The following is a 22,715-nucleotide window of genomic DNA, read 5'->3' as shown; positions in this document are numbered from 1 at the left end:
AAAGTAGTCTTTCAAAACTTTAATGGTTTATTTTGATTTAATATTCTTACCATGAAATTAGGATAAAAATAAAGTAGCTTGAAAATATGAGAGTATTTTAAAGAAAGGATGACTTCTAATGAAGTCAAACTATCCTGTCCAATCCTAGATTCTCAGTTATTTTATAAAGACCAGCAAAGCAAGCATTTCTGCAATATCTTAGAAATTTTTGTATGACCATTCAACCTAAGGGTACACCTTACCTTTTAATTATAAGCCTTTAAACTTGAAATATGTTTTAAGCATTGTGACGCTGAAATGCCAGAGGGAAAAATAGAAATGGGATCATTGTTAGGAGTTTGGACATTAGGGTCCATTCCAGTCATCCAGCATCAGTTACCTTCCCTTTCCCTTTTCCTTTCCCCTTCCCACCTTAGGCATTCTAGCCACCCAATTCCTAAACCACAGATAAAATGGTTTTCTTAAGAAGAAAAGGAGTTAAACATATGTGATACCTTCTCTCTTTTTATAAACTAGTTATTAGTGTTACTTTTGGAACCTACTTATTCAAAATTAATTTCTCAGAATATGGTTTTATTATTATTAAGTGAGAGGGAGGCAGACAGACTCCCACATGCACCCCAACCGTGATCCACCAGGCAAGGCCCGTATTGCCTATCTGGGGCCACTGCTCTGTTTCTCTGGCAACTGAGCTCTTTTAGCACTTGAGGTGAGGCCATGGGGCCATCCTCAGCGCCCAGGGCCAACTTGCTCAAACCATTCAAACCATGGCTGCAGGAGGAAGAGAGATGGCAGGGGGGAGGTGGAGAAGCAGATGGTCGCTTCTCTCCTGTGTGCCCTGACTGGGAATCGAACCCAGGACTTCCACATGCTGGGCTGATGCTTTACCGCTGAGCCAACCAAGCAGGTCCTCAGAATATGTTCAAATTGTAAAAGTAGACCAAGTTTTTCTCTTTTGAAATACTTGTCAGTTTCTAAGGTCTCATTAGGAATTTGATGCTCTCCTCTTCTAGAGTTATTTGCATTTTAAAGAAAGGTAGAAGGTGGATGTAAGGCAGGGGTCTCAAACTCAACTCAGCATGTGGGCCACAGAGCAAGATCACAGCCATTAGGCAGGTCACACTAGGTCTACAAAAGGCAACTGTTACGCAACACTTTTCTCACTGCAGTTGAAAACAAAAAAAAAATCAGTACAAGCACAATCGTACATGCAGTTTACTCAGTGTCACAAAACGACCAGAAACTGTAGTTCGCATCACAACTGCTGTTAACTAAGCTAATATCTAGCTAGGATGCTAGAGAAATGAAAAATACAAGTAGGCCCCTAGGCTTACTTAATTTTATCCAAAATATTTTGAACTTCGTGGATTAGTCTGCGGGCCGCACAAAATTGTTCGGCGGGCCGCGAGTTTGAGACCCCTGATGTAAGGGAATCAATAAACCCAGTGCTGAGGCCAGGATTAAAATTACTACAAGAAGCCTTCCTACCATCTACGACCACTGTGTATTCCTTATGATAAAGATTCTACAAACATGAGTTACACATATTTGGAGTTCATTTTTGGTTGTTTATAATTGTCCCTGACCTCATATAAAGTATTCCGACTAGTTGCTTTGAATGTATTGATAAACAAAGAACTTTATCAAGAATATGTTCTTCAGCCATTCAAGTAGCTCTCATGAACAGTGAAGAAATGTTAGGTGTGTATTAACAAGTAAAATGCCTATTTTAATCATAAGTAAAAATCAGACTAAATGGAACTTATTTTGGTAATTGCAGTTGAATGCTTATTTCTTTCTGTAGCTCTGGTGTGCTATTAAGGAACTCTAGTAATGCCATATTGAATTGTATTTAAGATAATAGCAGGATGAGGGAAACAATTTGGGGAACAGTTGCCTTGCTGCTTCCTCAGTCTAGAGATTGAGGTATTTCAGCTGCTGGACTATTCAGTGGGTTTCAGTGGAAACAAGAAAATAAACTGGTACAGTTGGAGACCCACATTCTACCTCTGCTCTAAATGCCCGAATTAGTTGAGAAGCCAAGACCAATAATTTGTTTTTAGCAGTCTGTAAGACTGCTTTCACAGATCACTTTTCTGAGGTATTCTTAGTGTATTGTTTTACTAAATAGTATATTGTATGTGGGAATTCTCAGCTTCTGTATTTTGAAATTTATTAGGTGGTAAGTTTGAAGACTTAAAAGTACAGGAGAAAAATCTTAAGGTATATGAATTTGGACAATTCATTTTTTCAAGAGAAGAAAATAATTGCATAGTTTCAGGTTATGTTCATATCACAGGGTTTCAGAAGAAAGAAGGAAGCTAAGAATTGTTGAGTACTTTTTACGTGCCAGGCACTGTCCTTCTATAAAGAGCTTGATCATGTCCAATTTCACACAGACAGTGGGTGGCACAGTCAGGATTTGAATTAGACACCCTTAATCTCCAACCTTCTCTTAAAAAAGAAAATAATAATTGGTTTCAACCTTTCTCATTTTATCAATGAAGAAACAGGCTCTTGGTTTATAAATTATCCTTAAAAGTAGTTAGATAAATGTATCAGAGCCAGGATAAGAAAGTTTCCTGAGTCCTAGTTTTGTGTTTCATTGTGTTAATGATGTATCTAAATAGATTATTTTATTTAGATTATATTTCAAAATAAATTTGACACTTAGCTAACAACTACTCTCTAGCTAAATATTTTACCCCTATGGATAATCTTGTATTAAATTATATTTGTTCTTGAATTAGACATGAGCACCTTGATTAAGGGCCCCTTTTATTAATTTGAAAGTGTATCTTCCAAGTAACCCAACATCAGAAACTTAGATATGAGTGTCTTAAGTGAATAGTTTATCATTTTTAATTAGAATAATTTGAACTGAATTTATTAGGTATATTAACATAAATTCTCATGCTCCACGATGGATGGTTTTGCTGGAGCCTTGTACAGTACTTTTATAACTATGTGGACAAAGAATGCAAACTAAGTAAGACACTTGTTTATGACAAATATGACAAAAGTTATCACTATCCTCAAAAAACATCTACTTTAGTAGAAGAGATACACATGTAAACAACTACATATAATTCAAGACAGAATGGAAAAAGAACTTCGGATGAGGTTCAGATCTGCTCTCTTAACTGTAATTATTGATACCCAAGTGCAGAGTATAAAATGCCTGGAGGACTTCATATTTCAAGAGAGATTATTTTATATCTTTTTCCTAAGAAGCTCCATTGTTTCATTTAAAATACAGTAATACTTTTTTTTTTTTAAGAGATGGAGAGATGAGAAGCATCAACTAGTAGTTGTGGCACTTTAGTTGTTCATTGATTGCTTCTCATAAGTGCCTTGACCAAGGGGCTCCAGTTGAGCCAGCAACTTTGTGCTTCAAGCTGTGACCTTTGGGCTCATGCCAGCGACCATGGGATCATGTCTATGATTCCACGCTCAAGCTGGTGAGCCTGCGCTCAAGCCGGATGAGCCCACACTCAATCCAGAGACCTCAGGTTTCGAACCAGAGTCCTCAGCATCCCAGATCGATGCTCTTTCCATTGCGCCACCACCGGTCAGGCAGTTATACTTTTTTTGACGGAAGAAATTCACTTTACTACTTTAAAATAGAAATTTGAGCTTTTGACTTTAAAATTTTCAAATATCTCTTTATCCTGCCTTTGCTGAAGAATGTATAAAGGAAAAGGATTTGGCTGATTTGAACTGGTTTAAAACTTTCCAGCCATTTGCTAAACTGACTTTTAAATCTGTGGTTTTATCTTTTTTTTTGGGGGGGGGTTCAGGGACAGAGAGAGAGTCAGATAGAGGGATAGATAGGGACAGACAGACAGGAACAGAGAGAAATGTGAAGCATCAATCATCAGTTTTTCGTTGCGACACCGTAGTTGTTCATTGACTGCTTTCTCATTATGTGCCTTGACCGTGGGGCTACAGCAGACCGAGTAACCCCCTGCTCGAGTCAGTGACCTTGGGTCCATGCTAGTGAGCTTTTTGCTCAAGCCAGATGAGCCCGTGCTCAAGATGGCAACCCCGAGGTCTCGAACCTGGGTCCTTCTGCATCCCAGTCCGACGCTCTATCCACTGCGCCACTGCCTGGTCAGGCTGGTTTTATCTTTTATTTCAATGTTATTTCATGAATGATCTCCACTTGGTTAGCATGTATCTACCAATAGTTTATCCTGTTAACTAATTACTAATTCTTGAGCTGTTGGCATGGTGACTCTTGAAATTTTTGAGTGTAAAATCAGAAAAGAAGCCTTAGTTTATATAAATCTTCCTAGTAAACTACACATGTATTTTAACTTCCTTTATTTAATGACTTGTAATCTAAAAGCTTTAAGATTTTATATGTAATTTTGACTATCAAAAAGCATTAAAAAATCTCTTAAATTCCAACACTAAGGCCTGACCTGTGGTGGCACAGTGGATAAAGCGTCAACCTGGAAACGCTGAGGTCACCGGTTCAAAACCCTGGGCTTGCCTGGTCAAGGCACATATAGGAGTTGATGCTTCCTGCTCCTTTCCCCCTTCTCTCTCTCTCCCTCCTGTCTATAATGAATAAATTTTTAAAAAATCTTAAAAAAAAAATTTCAACACTAAGGTATGGGCCATTTTTAGTAGTCAGGAGTGGGATAGAATTTTAAAATGAGTGGTTAGGCAAATAAAAGATCTACTTTTTGAAGTGTTTATATTATTTATTGTGTCTTGTTTTTGAAATGAAATAAGTGAAAATACTCCCTAAGCTTTTCTTTAGCTTCACTAGTCAGCAAGAATAAAGTCAGTCTGATAAAGCAGAACCTTTAAAACCTTTTAAAGATTTCATGGGTTATCTTAAAATCAATATTAGAATAAAGTGGAGTTTTAGCTCAATTATTTTTAAAAAGTAATTTCTCAGCTTTTTTTTAAAGCTCCTGGAGCTTTTTGATAGTGAAGATCCCAGAGAACGTGACTTCCTGAAGACTGTTCTGCATCGAATTTATGGAAAATTTCTTGGATTAAGAGCATTCATCAGAAAACAAATTAACAACATTTTCCTCAGGTAAATTTGTCATATAGTCATATGCTCCCCACTTCATATTTTATTTTTATTCTAGTTCCTTTAGGTTAACTTTTAATATATGAAATCTGGAAATTTAACTGCTAGTATTTGTCATTTTTAGCCTATTTTGTGGACATTATTTGATCTCATCTAACTTTATAGAAATTTACAACCTGTTTTTCATCTAAGTGGATAGTAATAATGAAGTTTTTCAATAGGTAATACCAGTGTTACTTATGTTTAAGATGTATCATGCTGGTCGGATATCTTGGTTAGAGAGCACTTGTCCCAGTGCATAAAGGTTGCTGGTTCAATCCCCAGTCAGGGCATATATAGGAATAGATTGATGTTTCTGTCTCCCATCCTCTCTCTCTAAAATCAATGAATATATTTTTAAAAGAGATTTATTGTGAGGAGAATTTGTCTAAGTATTTCTTTGAGCTTTTTGTCTGAAAAATTTGTAACTACTATAAAAACCAGTCATTCTTAGATGTACTTTCAATTGATTCTCTGACAGCTGATTAAATTTAGATGGAGCCAGCCCTGGCTAGTTGGCTCAGTGGTAGAGTGTCAGCCTGGTCTGTGGATGTCCTGAGTTCAATTCCCAGTCAGGGCACACAACACCCCTCCCCCTCCTGCTTCTCTCTCTCTCTCTCTCTCTCTCTCTCTCATCCTCTCCTGCAGCCATGGCTCACTTGAAGTGAGTTGGACCCGGGTGCTGAAGATGGCTTTATGGCCTCCACCTCAGGCACTAAGAAGAGCTCGGTTGCTGAGCAACAGAGCAATGCCCCAGATGGGCAAAACATTGCCCCCCTAGTGGGCTTGCTGGGAGGATCCTGGTCAGAGCACATATGGGGGAGGGAGTCTGTCTCTGCCTCCCCTCCTCTCACTGAATTAAAAAAAATTTATTTGGAGCCTATCTTTTTAAATTTTTATTTATTGATATTAGAGAGAGAATGACAATGAGAGAGACAGGAACATCAATCTGTTCCTGTACGTACTCTGACCAGGGATCAAACTAGCAACCTCTGCACTTCAGGGTAAAGAAAATTCTTAACCAAATAAGCCATCTGGCCAAGACTGTATGGAGCCTCTCTTTTGGCTACAGTGTAAGTGATAGTCTGTTTAGTTGCTTCGAAGTAGGACATTTCACTGTAATACTGTACTACACTTCAGGTTTGGTGTGTTTTTAATTGAAGATCTGACAAATTAGGCCAGCATTCCAGACACTCCATAACAACAAGAGTGTCTTTCCCCAACTGTGTGTCATCCTTTCCCTGTCCTGTGTTCGAGTTTGACTCCCCGCTTTTTATTTAGAAAATTAAATTTAACAGGGTAACATTGATCAACAAGAGTACATAGATTTTGGGCAAACACACATCATTTGGGCAGTCGATTATGTTGCATATCCATCACCCAAAGTCAAATCATCTTCCGTCACCCTATATTTGTCCCTATTTATACCCTTCTTCCAATCCCCTTTCTCCTCCCCTGACTCCCTTTTTTAAAGGTGATTTTAATCTTGGAAAGCTAGACTGCAGAGTGTAGTTTAGGGTTGGAGAGGTTCTGAATAAAAGTGGCTTTATTACATATGGGTTCTTTTCTCTTGCATTTTCCTATAAGTAGAGGTTTTCCTATTTTGGAAAGTATTTCCCTGAGAAAACTCATCTTTCTTACACATTTTTAAGTAAAATAAAATATTCCAGGTGAAATTATATTCTGTTGTCTTAACATATAGCACATTTTAGGAGATGTAGATGCTTAAAATAGGAAATATTTTAAAGTATCTGGTTTAGTAGGAAATACTTTTTTTTATAAGATTGCTAAGAATAATTGATTTGAGGTAAAATAATTTACAAAGGATTCTTACAGCATGCTTGTATAGTTCTTATAGTTGCCCTTTGGGTTGATTTCTTTACCTTTCTGTTCCTTCTTTTTAGTTTCTGATGTTTGATTTTCATACATCTATATTTTAAATTCAGGTTTATATATGAAACAGAGCATTTCAATGGTGTTGCTGAACTCCTGGAAATATTAGGAAGGTAGGTCAGTTATTTTTTGTTGTTGTCCTTTCTAAGACTTAAGTAACTTTGAATGTTTTATGTATTAAATTCATAGCTGGAGTTGGAGAAATTATTTCATACTTTAGAATTTAAATATGGAGTACAAGATAGTGTTTCTCAACTGAATTCTTATTATAGTTATTTTAGAGGGTCAGCATATTAAAGTACTGTGGTGCAAGACATCTGTTTCAGAATAGGCTTCCTGCTTTTGAAACTGTGGCATATTTTATGCCTAATTGCTGCCAGACTGCCTCCAAAATTTATAGGATCTGATTGGGAAGAGATGAAATAAGCTATAGTGAATCTTTGATGAAGTTACAAGAATCCTTGCTCCTTGATGACAGATCATTCCTAATCTATCTTTTCTTTTTAGACTAATCTATACCCTTTTAGTTTACACGAACATTTTGCTTCTTTATTTACCACATAGCAGTAGCATTATTGAGAGATGTTGAGACCCCTGTAATTGTATTAGAGAACGATTTTAGCCTCCTCAGTAAGAGAAAATGAATATGGAGAAGACTACTTTTTAAGATCCTTCAGTAAAGTCAGAGAAACTATTCCTTTACTTCCAAAACTATTAAAAAGTCTTAATATTGTGATATTGACTCTCCTGAGGCTTTAGGGGGGAACACTAAGGGCAACAGTGCATAAATAAAGTGATAGGCTTTTATAGAAAATGTAGAAATTACTTACTGGGACATTAATTGGCAGTCCTACTTTTCTTTTGGGATCATTGAGTGACTTAGAGGAAAGACTTCATAGTATAGTCTTTCTAAAGTAGCTTGAAAATGAATGATTCAACACCTGGAATGAAGTGGAGTGCTGTTCTTATGTACTCGTGGGTATAATAACTGGTAGGAATCAAGTAGAAACTACTTAACCCTTCCCCCTACCTTTTTTTCCCTCCAGTATTATCAATGGCTTTGCATTGCCACTGAAAGCAGAACATAAACAATTTCTAATGAAGGTTCTTATTCCTATGCATACTGCAAAAGGATTAGCTTTGTTTCATGCTCAGGTAAGTTTCAGAGAAATTTCAAATTAAATGAAAAGTTTCAAAGATTGATATAAAGGCAGAGAAACTGAGAAGTACTAAGGTGGCAGTTATAAGCATGATTAAACACTTGACTTTGTAAGTCATCCAAAGCACATTTTTATTATAATTTAAAAGTATTTTATTTAGAATTATTAAATAAGCTCAATGTACATTAAGTATAAATACAGGAAATAAGATACCAACTTATTTTCTAGTCTAGGCCCTAACCTAATTAAATGATGCTGAATAAATTTACGTAACTGCAGAATGTTCTGTCTAGCTGTGATAACCTATTTTGTCTCCTCTATTAATATTTAGAGAATATTGTTATCACCATAGGCATACATAAAGAAATATGCTGAAAAAAGAAAATGTTAGCTCTAGTCTTAACTTTATAGTCAGAAGTTACTGAAAAAAATGTTTTTTAATTAGAAGTTATTTTCAAGGTTAAAAAGTTATACAAATGTGAGTATATTAATTTTTATATAATGAGATTAGCCTAGAGTAAAATTTATTAAAATGAAGTAGTCATTTTCGTTAGCTAAATATAAAAACCCTGCATCACTAAATGTTACTTCACTCAATTTATAAACTGTCCCTTACATTTTAGCTAGCCTACTGTGTTGTACAGTTCCTGGAGAAAGATACAACATTAACAGAACCAGTAAGTTGTCTATTTGTTTTTATTTTTGGTCTACATTGCAGCACTTCAGTCTACCTACCTTTATACCGTTATATACCATTATAGAGTTATCAAATAATACTAGTAATGTACTTTAAAATCATTGACAAGCAATGTGAGGTTAATCTACATTTAAAGAACAGGGTTGGGAAGGGGCATTCTCATGAGTTATGTGTCTTGAATAACAAGCATAGATTAATATATATTAACAGATAGTACTTGATGACAGGATCTTGTGACTACAGTGAAATTTTATATACATATTCTCTTCACTGATGCTTAAGATGTAATCTTGGAATAAAGGTTGTTGTTTATGAATCAACATAGCAATTCAGTACTTGAATTCTGCTTACTGTATATTTAACTATAGTATGAAGATTTAGAAAATAGATTATCATGAAAATTACTTGAAAAATCAAGAAAAACAAAAGATAAAATAGAAATAGAAAACAAAACTTTAACCTTAGTGAGCTGAAAATTTCAGTGAGTCTAGGTGTCCTGAATCTAGATATTTAAACTAAGAGTGGTTGAAGCATTGCTGTAGGTTTGAAGGATTTAAACTATTTGTTCTTTTTTATGTTATGAGCTTTCTGTGGCTAACCGTTGCGGTGCTTAGGAAACTTAGGTAGTTAGTATTCTCCCTTTGATTTGACCTTTAAACACTCCCTGATATTTTGAGTTTTTAGACTTCGAGATTTGCAGTTCTTTCTCAAAACAGCTAAAGACAGGTTTTTTTTGTTTGTTTGTTTTTTGTTTTTTGTTGCGACACCTTAGTTGCTCATTGATTGCTTTCTCATATGTGCCTTGACTGTGAGGCTACAGCAAACCGAGTAACCCCTTGCTCAAGCCAGCGACCTTGAGTCCAAGCTGGTGAGCTTTGCTTAAACCAGATGAGCCCACGCTTAAGCTGGCGACCTTGGGGTCTCGAACCTGGGTCCTTCTGCATCCCAGTTCGACACTCTATCCACTGCACCACTGCCTGGTCAGGCTAAAGACAGTTTTTAATGACAAACCAGAATTAGAAACCCAGTCTTTACATGAAAACCACATTAGCCTCTAACATGGATTAAACTTAATACAAATCCGTAAGTCTCATTAGAACTGAAACAGAAAACCCATAACATAATTCACAGTTCATGCTTGATGAATAGTAAAGATATAATTTAAATATAATAAAATAATATGGGATGGATAGGGGAGATGGTTATTTCTTTTAGAGTAGGTTAAGGAAAGGAATGATGGCCAGACATGTGGCTTAGTGGAAGTAGAAGCAAGGATGAAGAGATAGTAGGTAAATGTCTAAAGTTGACAAAAAATAGTCTTTAATTCATAAATATCTGTAGACATAAGAGATCTTGCAGTTTCTACCATAGGCTATTCCAGCACCAAAATTATGGCCATGTTACTTGGGTCTGAGCCTTAATACTTATTTTCTAGAAACCTGGCATTCATATCAAAGCTTCCTACAAATTAAAATAAGAGCTTTGGCTAGTTTATTACAATTCTATATGTTCCTCAGTTTTGTATTGAAATTACTTTCTAAAACAGAAATGACTGTTATTTCTGTTTATGAAAGTAATGTGTGTTAATTTGGTCCACACAATACAAAATCATAAAGCACAATGTGGAGGAAGTTCCTGGAAATCTTGTTCTAGAAGTAAACATATAAATGAATATATTTCTGGAAACTTTTCCATGTGTAGGTTAAACAAATGGTGGGACAGCGCTAACCAGGTTTTCTCACCTCAGTATAATGTGGGTATCTTTCCTTATGAGCCTGCTGCTTCATTTTTTCACTGGTAGTATAAGATTCCATTATGGATTACCCTACATATGTAATCAATTTTTCATTAATGGGCACTTGAATTATTTTAGTTTTCATTGTTACAAACATGTTGCTGGGTGAAGGGATGTTTTAGGGTGTTGGACTTGTTCTGTGTCCTGTCTGTGGTGTTGGTTACAAAAAAACAAAAACAGAAACCCATTGTGTATAAAACCCCTCAGAACTATACACCAAAATAAGAAAAATTTTATTGCATGTAAATTTTTTAAATAAATTTTTATTAATGTTAATGGGGTGACATCAATAAATCAGGGTACATATATTCAAAGAAAACATGTCCAGATTATCTTGTCATTCAATTATGTTGCATACCCATCACCCAAAGTCAGATTGTCCTCCGTCACCTTTTTTATCTAGTTTTCTTTGTGCCTCTCCCCCTCCCCCTCCTTCTCTCCTCCTTCCCTCCCGCGTCCCCCCTCCCCCCACACACTCTTGTCCATGTCTCTTAGTCTTGTTTTTATGTCCCACCAATGTATGGAATCATGTAGTTCTTGGTTTTTTCTGATTTACTAATTTCACTCCGTATAATGTTATCAAGATCCCACCATTTTGTTGTAAATGATCCGATGTCATCATTTCTTATGGCTGAGTAATATTCCATAGTGTATATGTGCCACATCTTCTTTATCCAGTCTTCTATTGAAGGACTTTTTGGTTGTTTCCATGTCTTGGCCACTGTGAGCAATGCTGCAATGAACATGGGGCTACATGTGTCTTTACGTATCAATGTTTCTGAGTTTTGGGGGTATATACCCAGTAGAGGGATTGCTGGGTCATAAGGTAGTTCTATTTTCAGTTTTTTGAGGAACCACCATACTTTCTTCCATAATGGTTGCACTACTTTACAGTCCCACCAACAGTGAATGAGGGTTCCTTTTTCTCCACAGCCTCTCCAACATTTGCTATTACCTGTCTTGTTGATAATAGCTAATCTAACAGGTGTGAGGTGGTATCTCATTGTAGTTTTGATTTGCATTTCTCTAATAACTAATGAAGGTGAGCATCTCTTCATATATCTGTTGGCCATTTGTATTTCTTCCTGGGAGAAGTGTCTGTTCATGTCCTCTTCCCATTTTTTTATTGGATTGTTTGTTTGTTGTTGAGTTTTATAAGTTCTTTGTAAATTTTGGATATTAGACCCTTATCTGAGCTGTTGTTTGAAAATATCATTTCCCATTTAGTTGGTTATTTTGTTGTCAGTTTCTCTTGCTGAGCAAAAACTTTTTAGTCTGATGTAGTCCCATTCATTTCTTTGCCTTCACTTCTCTTGCCTTTGGAGTCAAATTCATAAAATGCTCTTTAAAACCCAGGTCCATGAGTTTAGTACCTATGTCTTTTTCTATGTGCTTTATTGTTTCAGGTCTTATATTTAGGTCTTTGATCCATTTTGAATTAATTTTCGTACAAAGGGACAAATTGTAGTCGAGTTTCATTCTTTTGCATGTGGCTTTCGAGTTTTCCCAGCACCATTTGTTGAAGAGGCTTTCTTTTCTCCATTGTGTGTTGTTGGCCCCTTTATCAAAAATTATTTGACCATATATATGTGGTTTTATTTCTGGACTTTCTATTCTGTTCCATTGGTCTGAGTGTCTATTTTTCTGCCAATACCATGCTGTTTTGATTGTCGTGGCCCTATAATATAGTTTGAAGTCAGGTATTGTAATGCCCCCAGCTTCATTCTTTTTCCTTAGGATTGCTTTGGCTAATCGGGGTTTTTTATAGTTCCATATAAATCTGATGATTTTTTGCTCCATTTCTTTAAAGAATGTCATAGGAATTTTGATGGGAATTGCATTAAATTTACATATTGCTTTGGGTAATATGGCCATTTTGATTATATTTATTCTTCCTATCCACGAATAAGGAATATTTTTCCATCTCACTGTATCTTTTTCGATTTCCCTTAACAATGCTTTGTAGTTTTCATTATATAGGTCCTTTATATTCTTTGTTATGTTTATTCCTAGGTAATTTTTGTTGTTGTTGTTTATTGCATGTAAATTTTTTAAACCAAATTATTAAAAATAAAGATATGTTGCTGGGCCAAAAAGTACATGGAAATTGTAACATTACAAGTTGCTTCCACAAAGTTTGAACAATTCAATAGTCCAATCCAGAGTATAAAGATGCCAGTTTTCCCTTACCATAGCAGAACACTGTTTAAAATTTTTTGCTAGTCTTAATAAGTATAAGATATTTTAATTGGCTTTTTGTCTATTACAGGGTTTGAGCCATCCTTTTATATGGTTATTAGGCGTTTATGTTTCTCCTTTGCCTATTTTTAATCCTTTTCCTATTTTGCAAATTTTTTTGTCCATTTGGAGCTTTTCTTTTAACTTTGTGCAGTTTTTAATATTTGCCTCAAAGCTAAGAAAAATTTTTTATCTAGTGGAATGTATTCATCATGGCTTCTGGCCTTGCTGTCATGCTAAGAAAAGTCCTTCTACTCTTTGAGATTATAAAAATATTCTGTAGTATCATATTCTGGTTATTTTATGGATTTAGTTTTTATTTGCAAAAACTTCATTCCATCTGTAATTGTTTGCTAGGGCTGCCATGACAAATTACCACAAATCTGGTGGCTTAGAATAACAAATTTATTTTCTCTCAGTTCTGAAGGCCAGAAGTCCAAAATCAAGGTGTTGGCAGGGCTGTATTCCCTCCAGATGCGCTAGGGGAGATTCTGTACCTTGCCTCTTCCAGTTTCTGGTGTCTCCAGGTGTTCTTGACTTGTGGCTGCATCACTCCAACCTCACATTGCTGCCTCTTCTGTCTCTGTGTGTCTCTTATAAGGACACTTGTTGTTGGATTTAGGGCCCACCCAATAATGCAGGATGATTTCATCTTGAGATCTTTAACTTAATTACATTTGTAAAGATCCACTTCCCAGATAAGTCACATTCATAGATTCTAGAAATGAGGATATAGAAATATCTGTTTGAGGGCCACCATTCAATGCACTATACTATTTGAAATCAGAATTGTGTGTGACAAGGATCAAGAACTGTATTAGTTTCCTATTGCCAAAGAACAAATTACTACAAAATTTAGTGGGTTAAAACAACAAACATTCATTATTTCTTAGGTTTTATGAATCAGGAATCCAGGTATGATTTAGCTGGCACTCTGCTGCTGTAGGGTTTCTTACAAGGCTGCATTCGAGGTGTTGTCCAGGGCTGAGGTCTCATTTAAAGACTCAGATGAGGAAGGATCTGCTTCTAAGTTCACATTGGTGGTGAAATTCAGTTCCTCAAGTGCCGCTGGACTGAGGGCCTCAGTTCCTAGCTGGCTGTTGGCCAGAGGCCACCCTCAGTGCCCTGTCACATGGGCCTCTCCAGCATAACAGCTTGTTTTATCAGAGTTGCAAGATGAAAAGGCTTTACAATCTGCTAGTGAGATGGAAGGCACTAGGCCAGTCCACATGCGAGGATTACACAAGAGTGTGAATTCAAATAGCAAAGATTATGGGAGATTATTTTAGGAGTCTGCTTACTAAAGGTGCTGCGTTTTTTTTTTTTCTAAATGGTGAGACACCTGTCCAGGTACCACCACTTAATTGACTAATACAGCTGTTTCCAAGGAACTGAAATTCTGCCCTTGTCATCTATTAAACCCCCATGTACATGAGTCTTTTCTGTCCTTCTCCATGCCAATACCATCTTGTTTTAATGCTGATCTCAGTAGTGTAGGTTCCATTCCACTAATTCTCCCTCTTCTCCTTGCCCCCATTCTTACTCACTTACATATATGGATTTTAGAATAAATCTTTCTAGTTTTAGAAACTAATTCAGTTGGCATTTGATTGAAATTATATTAAATTTATAGATTAAGTATAGAGGGAACATCTGTAGAATATTCTATTTCTGGTCTTTCATGAAATTCAGTCAAGTTTTATAGTTTTCTTCATATAAATCTTAAACATTTCTTACTATGAAAGGCATCTTTTTATTTTCACTATTGATACTGTTTTATAAAGGTATTTATCTTTTATCTGACCATTTATTGAATTTTCCTACTCTTTATATTTTTTCCTACTTATTTAGTAGTAACTGTTTTAAAAATACATGTTATTTTAAAATTACAAAAATGTATAATGTATACTTAGACAAGTAAGTATACTTCTGATATTCCTTTCCAAAGTTACTCATCAGATCCTTTTCATCTTACTGGATTGGCTCCAGAACAGTGGTCTCCTCGATTTTAATTTTGAATGTGTGTTCTTCATTATTTGACCAGACAGTAACTAAAATAACCTAAAAGGCTGTCAAAGATCTCTTTCCACTGCAGCACCAGCCCAGATGGTTTTACAGCCTGTTTCTAAGAAACCATTATATAAGATGATTACTGATGGTTTCTGATAAATTCTTAGTTCTAGCTTACTAAATTTTTATCAGGATAATCAATCAAAAATATCAAATGACTGTTTAAAATCTTGTGAGATACAACCTATTGCTATAGACTATAGAGAGTTCAACCATCCTGGAATTTCTGAAATAAATTATAACTGGTCAGATAGTATTGTTCTGTTAATATATTATTAGATTCACTTTAGTATAAATTTTTACAATTATGTTCACTTAAATTTATGACCTGTTTTATTTGGTTATCAATATTGTGTTAACTACATATAAAATAAATTGGCAGCTTTCTGGCTTTTTTGGTGCTCCGTAATAGTTTAAAGTAACAGGAATGATCTATCCCTTAGTTTCTCCCAAAGATAACCTATACCCCTCAACCCAGCAGTTATATTTTCCTTTATTTTTTAGTAGCACTTACTATTGAAACTTTTATTTATATTTGGTAACTTATGTTGGTCTTTCTGCTTCATGAAAATCAGGGATTTCATCTGTCTGTTCACCAGCCTCTAGAACAGTATGTGGTTAATAAAAGGCCAAAGCTGAGCAGACAGTCTGGGATACAGTTAAGATACATAAAAGACAGTGATCTGAATACTTCAGAATGAGTATTGCTATAATCACAATTATTAAAAATTTCCTAGGATTAACTAACCTCATTGCTTAATTCATGCTCAACTTTTCCTTTTTTGCAGGTGATCAGAGGATTGCTGAAATTTTGGCCAAAAACATGTAGTCAGAAAGAGGTGGGTGTTGTTTAACAAAAATAGCACATTTTAGTAAAACTCTGAACCTCAGGCGGATAAACCATATTTTTATTGTCACTGCTACCAAGTGGGGGATACTCTGTGAGGATTAGAGTTGTTAGAACATCTGTCAAGTCTTTTTTTGTCTACTGTGTAATTTGTAGGTTAACCTCATTTTAATGTTTTCTATATTAACATCCTATAATTTGTCATGTTTCTTAAAATTTTTTTAACCTAGGTGATGTTTTTAGGAGAAATTGAAGAAATCTTAGATGTCATTGAACCGACACAATTCAAAAAAATTGAAGAGCCCCTTTTTAAGCAGATATCCAAGTGTGTATCGAGTTCTCATTTTCAGGTACGGAGTTTTCAGTAAAGCCAATTTTATTTTCTACTATTTCTTTTCTTTTTTTTTTACATTTATAAATGTCTCTTTTAGGTTGCAGAAAGGGCATTGTACTTCTGGAATAATGAATATATTCTTAGTTTGATTGAGGAGAATATTGATAAAATTCTGCCAATTATGTTTGGTAGTTTGTACAAAATCTCCAAAGAACACTGGAATCAGTAAGTGACTTTTATGTTAATTGTGTTATTTTTCTGTTTTTGGTTTTTTAACCTGTCATTTGCTCTCCTTATACATAAAACCTATACAGATTTGGAACTTAGTCCAAGGTTAGCATCAGTTTTATTCTGCTCACTTTATAAATATGTGTCTATATGTACTTAATGTTGATTGAAAATTACAAATCTCCCTGAAGGTAGAACTATCTGGTGTGACATTCTGCAGCAGTGTGTGGTCAAAGCCTTTGGGGAGACCAACCTAGCAATTTCCAGAGATGCAGAAAAGACTGTGTGAATGCCGAGGTGGGTTGACCTGGCGCTGGTAACAGTCTTGTGTCTGCAGGTAGCACTATGTCAGGGAGAAGCTGAAGTGTTTAAGGTGACATCAGTGATGTTTAGATGGCATATCTTCTAACAATTTATGGTAGCTGGATCTTCTTCATGTTCTTTTAATGCAGCTGTTACTCAGGGTTTGAGACTTTCCAGCAGACATGAAGATGACCATGACATTTTAGTGAGGGTGGTCTCTACCAACACTGGCTGTGTGACCTGGAGCAAATTTCTAAACCTCTTGCATTTAGTTATCCCTAACACGGATAAGTGAGTCAGCCAAATTTTAACCCACTTAAGTGAGTATGTTACATTTCCTGTTAAGTGGCATCAGTAACCCAGGACTGGCTTGTTTTCATTTTAGGACCATCGTAGCCCTGGTCTACAATGTGCTGAAAACCCTCATGGAAATGAATGGCAAGCTTTTTGATGATCTTACTAGCTCATACAAAGCTGAAAGACAAAGGTATTCGATATTTGATATTTTAAATTACATTTTAGGTTAGTTGAATCTTCTCTAAGTTAAAATTATAATGTTTAAGAAAATCAATTGCATTAAGTATTACAATTTGAATGTCTAGAAACATTTTTAAGTCCTTTTCAGGTAAACTTCCCCTGATGGTTCCATCAGAGTCTGTAATCTTCATGCAGCATCAGGGTGGCTAACTCATGATTTTAATATGAATTATAAATCTCTTGATCTCATTCTGAGCCTAAGACTTCATCAGTCTGGTAGGATCTGCATTGTGAAATACAATTTATGCTAAGTTTTAACTACTACTTTGTATAATTTTGTTTTTTATATTTATGAAAATCCTTTTTCCCCCCATGGGCTTCTATAATGAACTTTATTATTTTAATTTTATGCTGAGAGATAGGAAGGGGAGAGAGATGAGAAGCATCAACTCGTAGTTGCATCACTTTAGTTGTTTATTGGTTGCTTCTCATATGTGCCTTGACGGGGGGGGGGGTGCTCAAGCTAGCTACCTCAGAGTTTTGAACCTGTTTCTTCAATGTCCCAGGTCGATGCTCTGTCCACTGTGCCGCCACCACCAGTCAGGCATGAGCTTTATTCTTGACACTCCTTGCACAACAATTTTTTTAAGCTTTACCCCATTTTAACAAAGGGGTAAAGTCAGCATAGTTTTCTTTTGGAAAGAAAATTCACATAATGGTAATAATGCCTGTGGCTCAGTACTGTTAATATTTTTGTTCCTTGTGATAATACATACTTTAGAGAAAAATTGATAGCACACATCAGCATTTAGGAACTTGGCTTAGTGATTACCACAAAATAATTTAAAAATCACTTCTCATTTTTTTCAAACTTCAGGTGGGTAGTAACTACTGCACCTGACTCCACCTGTCACTTGATAATAGTTACCATTTACTTTTAATAATTAATAGTGCCTACTCTGTTTGGAAAAGCTGATATTGTTCAACTTGTCATGGTTTTCTTGTTTTCAAGTAGAGAAAGGCTAGTTCTTCAAGACCATCCTAGTCTACCAATAACTGTAAATGCATTATTTTTTTTAAATATCACCTCTCAAGAAGGAATATAAATTACGTATATAAGTTGGAGCCCAGGAACAAATGGAAAGAAAACATGACTAATATATAAAATTTATCTTAATCTGCATAAATCAGCACCTTTGTGCCCTTAATCATATAAAACTTCAAAACAGTTTAGTCCAGGTTATTCAGAAGTGTTTTGTATAGAGTTGAAATTAAGTACACTGCTCACAAAAATTAGGGGATATTTAAAAAATGAATATGAAGTGATAAAATATCCCCTAATTTTTGTGAATAGTATATTTGAAACAATGTAAGAGATTAAACTTTGCATTTGGTATCTAAGGGACAAGAGATAGTAAGTTACAGATTGGTTAGTGGCTAGAGATGTGGTACCAAAGGATGTGGATTCCAGCCAGAAATGGCTCCAGACTGAGTTGTGCCAGCCTTTCCATGTGTTTGTAAAAGGACTATGCCTGCTACAGGAACTGCGAGAGGTTCATGAGAATATAAAAGTCTGGGTTAAGACTTCCAGTCAAGGTGGCTCACTGGGTAAGCACTGTGCTCACCTTCTGCCACGACCACATCAGAATTACCAATAAATAAAAACAACCACCACTGAGAACCACCTGAATGGAAACCCTGTAAGGATATAAAGGAGCCACAATGAAGAGACTGTTAGGAGGAATATCTTGACTGTGGAGGTCCCCTGAGAAGTGAGGGGTTCCAGCCCCACACTGGGCTCCCCAGCCAGGGCACCAGTGCCAGCAGGAGTCCCCATACCATCTGGCTGTGAAAAACAGCAGGGATTACGTCTGAGTGAAAGTGGGCTGCTGGAGTCCGAGCAGTCCTCTCGAGGGGTCTGCACAAAGACTCACACGCTGTGGGCAGCAGCAGGAACACACAGGGAGGGACAGAGCTGACTGGGTACAGGGCAGCTCTCCGAAACGGAGGCACTGGCAGATGCCAAATCTCAGCTCCCACGAACCTAGCTAACATGGTCACCCTGTCTTGGTAAGTCCCTAAAACACTGCCCCACCCAGCTCATGAACCTGGCCCAGGCCACCTGCTTTGGCTCTTGCTGTGGACTTTCCCAAAATCTCTTAGTGGTCCACAAAGCCTCACTGAGCAGCAGCTCACTTCAGTGTCCTGTACATCTTCCTAAACAGCCCCAAGCTCAGGTGGCAAGTAGAGAAAGGCTTGCCCCAACAGGTGGCAATTGGGTCTCAGTTTGCATTGTGACTCCCATTAGGTGGTTCCAAGCCAGGAATAAACTATGGCCATGGTGGCTCGGAATGTAGCTTCAAATAAGCAGCCACAAACCTGGCCTCAGCTTACAAACTCAGCCTTAGTTTGCATCATACCCTCTCCCAAGTCCAGCACAAGTGGCAACCAACCATAGGTCTCTTTGTAGCTCTTACCACATGGCTCCCAAATGGGTACAAATAGTGGCTAATATTGGCCTGCACTGGAGCCCCTCCTAGGAGACTCCAGAACCAACACACCTGTTGGCCAGCTTCATATCAAACCAGAGTACCACCCAACCAGCTCAGACCAGCACCCCTCTAAAACAACTCTTGCTACATGGAGTCAGCACCCACACGACAGCTTGACTGCTATAGTTAAGTGACCTGGGCGACTGCACCACTGGGCCCCACAGGGTACTACATAAGGTCACTCTGCCAAGACTGCAAGATGTAGTAAGCTGACCTAACAAAAAGAAACATTCAGAGTCAGCCAAAATGAGACAAACATGTCCCAAATGAAAGAAGAGGACAAAACCCCAGTAAAGAACTAAACAAAATGGTGATATGCGGTCTACCCAGAAGCAGAGTTCAAACACTGGTAACAGAGATGCTCAGTGACTTAGATAGGAAGCATAAAAATGGAGACAGAAAACAAACACATTGAGAAATGAAGGCTACATTAGAGGGAATGAACAGATTAGAGAAAGCAGAGGAATGAATCAGCTGGAAGATGGGTGTCAGAAAATAACCAGTTGGAACACAAAAGTAAATAATAAAATGAGGACAATTTAAGGGACCTCTGGGATAACATCAAGCATAACAGAATTTGTATCATAGGGTACCAAAAGGACAAGAGAGAAAGGGATTAAAAACCTATTTGAAGAAATGAGTGAAAACTTCCCTAGACTGGTGAGTCTGTGTCCCAAACAAGAGGAACCCAAAACGCCCACATAAAGGCACACCATAATTAAAATGCTAAAGGTTAAAGACAAAGAGTCTTAAAAACAGCGAGTTATATGCAAGAGAGCTCACATAAGAATTTCTCAGAAGAAACTGTGCAGGCCAAAAGGTATTGACATGAAATATTCAAAGTGAGGAAAAGCAAGGGCCTACCCAGCAAGGCTATCATTTAAAATGAAAGGCAAAAGAAAGAACTTCCCAAACAAGAAAAGCTGAGTTTATCACTACCAAACCAGTATTACAAGAAATGTTAAAAGGATTTCTTTAAGAAACGGGTGAAGGGGATCAAAAATATAAGAAAGTGACAATAACCTACCAATATTTTAGTGTAAATGGATTAACTGTTCCAATCAAAAGACACCTGGTTAGCTGAAGAGGTAAGAAAACAAGACATACACACACACACACACACACACACACACACACTGCCTGCAAGAAACCCACTTCTGACTGACAGACGCGGACTAAAAGTGAAGGTATGGAAAAAGGTATTTCGTGCAAATGGTTATGTAAACAAGCAGGGGTAGCAGTACTTATATCAGACAAAGTAGACTTTAAAACAAAGGCTGTAACAGGAGACAAGTACATTCTATAATGATAATGGGGTCAATACAAAAAGAATATAACCCTTGTAAACATTTACACATCCAGTTGGAGCACCTAAACATATAAAGCAAATATTAATGGACACAAAGGGAGACAGTAATCCAGTCATACATAATTGGGGCTTTAACACCCTATTGACATCAGTGCATAGATCATCCAGACAAAAAATCACAAGAAAAGAGAGGCCTTAAATGACACATTAGACCAAATGGATTTAATTGATATCTTTAGAGCATTTCACTCCAAAGCAGTAAAATATACATTCTTTTCAAGTGCCCATGGGATGTTTTCTAGGTTAGGCCACACTTTAGGACATAAAACATGTCTCAGTAAATTTAAGATTGAAATAATATCAAGCATCTTCTCAGACCACGATGCTATGAAATTAGGAATTAGTTACAAGAAGGAAACTAGAAAATTCACAAATACATGGAAGCTAAATAAAATACTAAACAATGAGTGAGTTAACAAGATCAAGGAAAACATCAAAGAATACCTCAGACAAATGAAAATAGTGACCTACTGACACAGCAGTTCTATCAGAAATTCATAGCAATATAGGTCTCTACCTCATGAAAGAAAAAAAACCCTCAAATAAGCAAGCTGACTTTCATCTAAAGGAAATAGGAAAAATAAAACCAAAATCTAAAGTGAGTAGAAAGAAGGAAATAAAGACCTGAGCCCTGACTGGATAGCTCGGGTGGCGACAGCATCGTGCTGAAACACAGAGGTTGTCAGTTCAATCCCTGGTCAGGGCACTTACAGGGACAGATCAGTGTTCCTGACGTCTCTGTCCGTCTCTCTCTCTCCTTTCCTCTCTAAAATCAATAAAATAAACATTAAAAAAAATACCTGAGATTAAGTAGTTAAAAGGTGAAATTTATAATTAACTGGACTCAAGGAAATGAGAGGACACAAAATCAGAAATGAAAAAAGTGACAAGTGACACCAGGAATACAATGAAGTATAAGAAAATATGCCAGCAAATTAGACAACCTGGAAGAAATGGGTAAATTCCTGGAAACCTACAGTCTTCCAAGACTGAATCACGAACCGAAAATCTAAATAGACCAATTACAACCAATGAAATTGAAGCAGTAGTCAAAAAATTCCCAACAAGTCTTGGACCTGATGGCGTCAGAGGTCAATTTAACTAAACATTCAAAGAATTACTTCTAGCCTTCTCAAACTATTCCAAAAACTTGGGAGGGAATGTTCCCAAGCTTATTTTACAAGGCCAGCATTAATCTGATTCCCAAACCAGACAAAAACAAAAAATTATAGGCCAGTATCTCTGATGCAAAAATCCTTAACAAAATATTTGAAAACTGAATTCCCGGATACATTATAGATCATACACCATGATCAAGTGGGATGTGCGATTCGTCCTAGGGATGCAAGGATGGGTCAGTATCCACAAATCAATCAATGTGATACACCACATTAACAATGCAGGGTAAAAATCATGATCATATCAATAAATGCAGAAAAAGCATGAGGAAAATCTAACACCCATTTATGATAAAAACTGTGCCTGACCTGTGGTGGGGCAGTGGATAAAGCATCAACCTGGAACACTGAAGTTGCTGGTTTGAAACCCTAGGCTTGCCTGGTCAAGGCACATAAGGAAGTTGATGCTTCCTGCTCCTCCTCCATTCTCTCTAAAAATAAACCTATACTTAACTCACATTAAAAAAAAAAAAAAAAAATTC

General features: G+C 36.6%; 1 protein-coding gene across 1 annotated transcript in view; it reads left to right on the top strand.

Annotated features, from left to right (window-relative positions):
* The window catches only part of PPP2R5A (protein phosphatase 2 regulatory subunit B'alpha), a 61,726-nt gene that overhangs the window by 34,755 nt on the left and 4,256 nt on the right, over positions 1-22,715 (top strand). The window contains exons 5-12 of the mRNA XM_066261412.1: positions 4,926-5,056; positions 7,039-7,098; positions 8,032-8,140; positions 8,769-8,822; positions 15,734-15,784; positions 16,023-16,142; positions 16,224-16,351; positions 17,043-17,144. Coding sequence (XP_066117509.1) covers positions 4,926-5,056; positions 7,039-7,098; positions 8,032-8,140; positions 8,769-8,822; positions 15,734-15,784; positions 16,023-16,142; positions 16,224-16,351; positions 17,043-17,144 — 755 coding nt within the window. The remainder of the gene's footprint in view (positions 1-4,925; positions 5,057-7,038; positions 7,099-8,031; positions 8,141-8,768; positions 8,823-15,733; positions 15,785-16,022; positions 16,143-16,223; positions 16,352-17,042; positions 17,145-22,715) is intronic.

Source organism: Saccopteryx bilineata, chromosome 2, assembly GCF_036850765.1.
Source record: "Saccopteryx bilineata isolate mSacBil1 chromosome 2, mSacBil1_pri_phased_curated, whole genome shotgun sequence".
NCBI classification, from domain to species: Eukaryota; Metazoa; Chordata; class Mammalia; order Chiroptera; family Emballonuridae; genus Saccopteryx; species Saccopteryx bilineata.
This window is presented reverse-complemented; position numbering and strand designations above follow the sequence as displayed.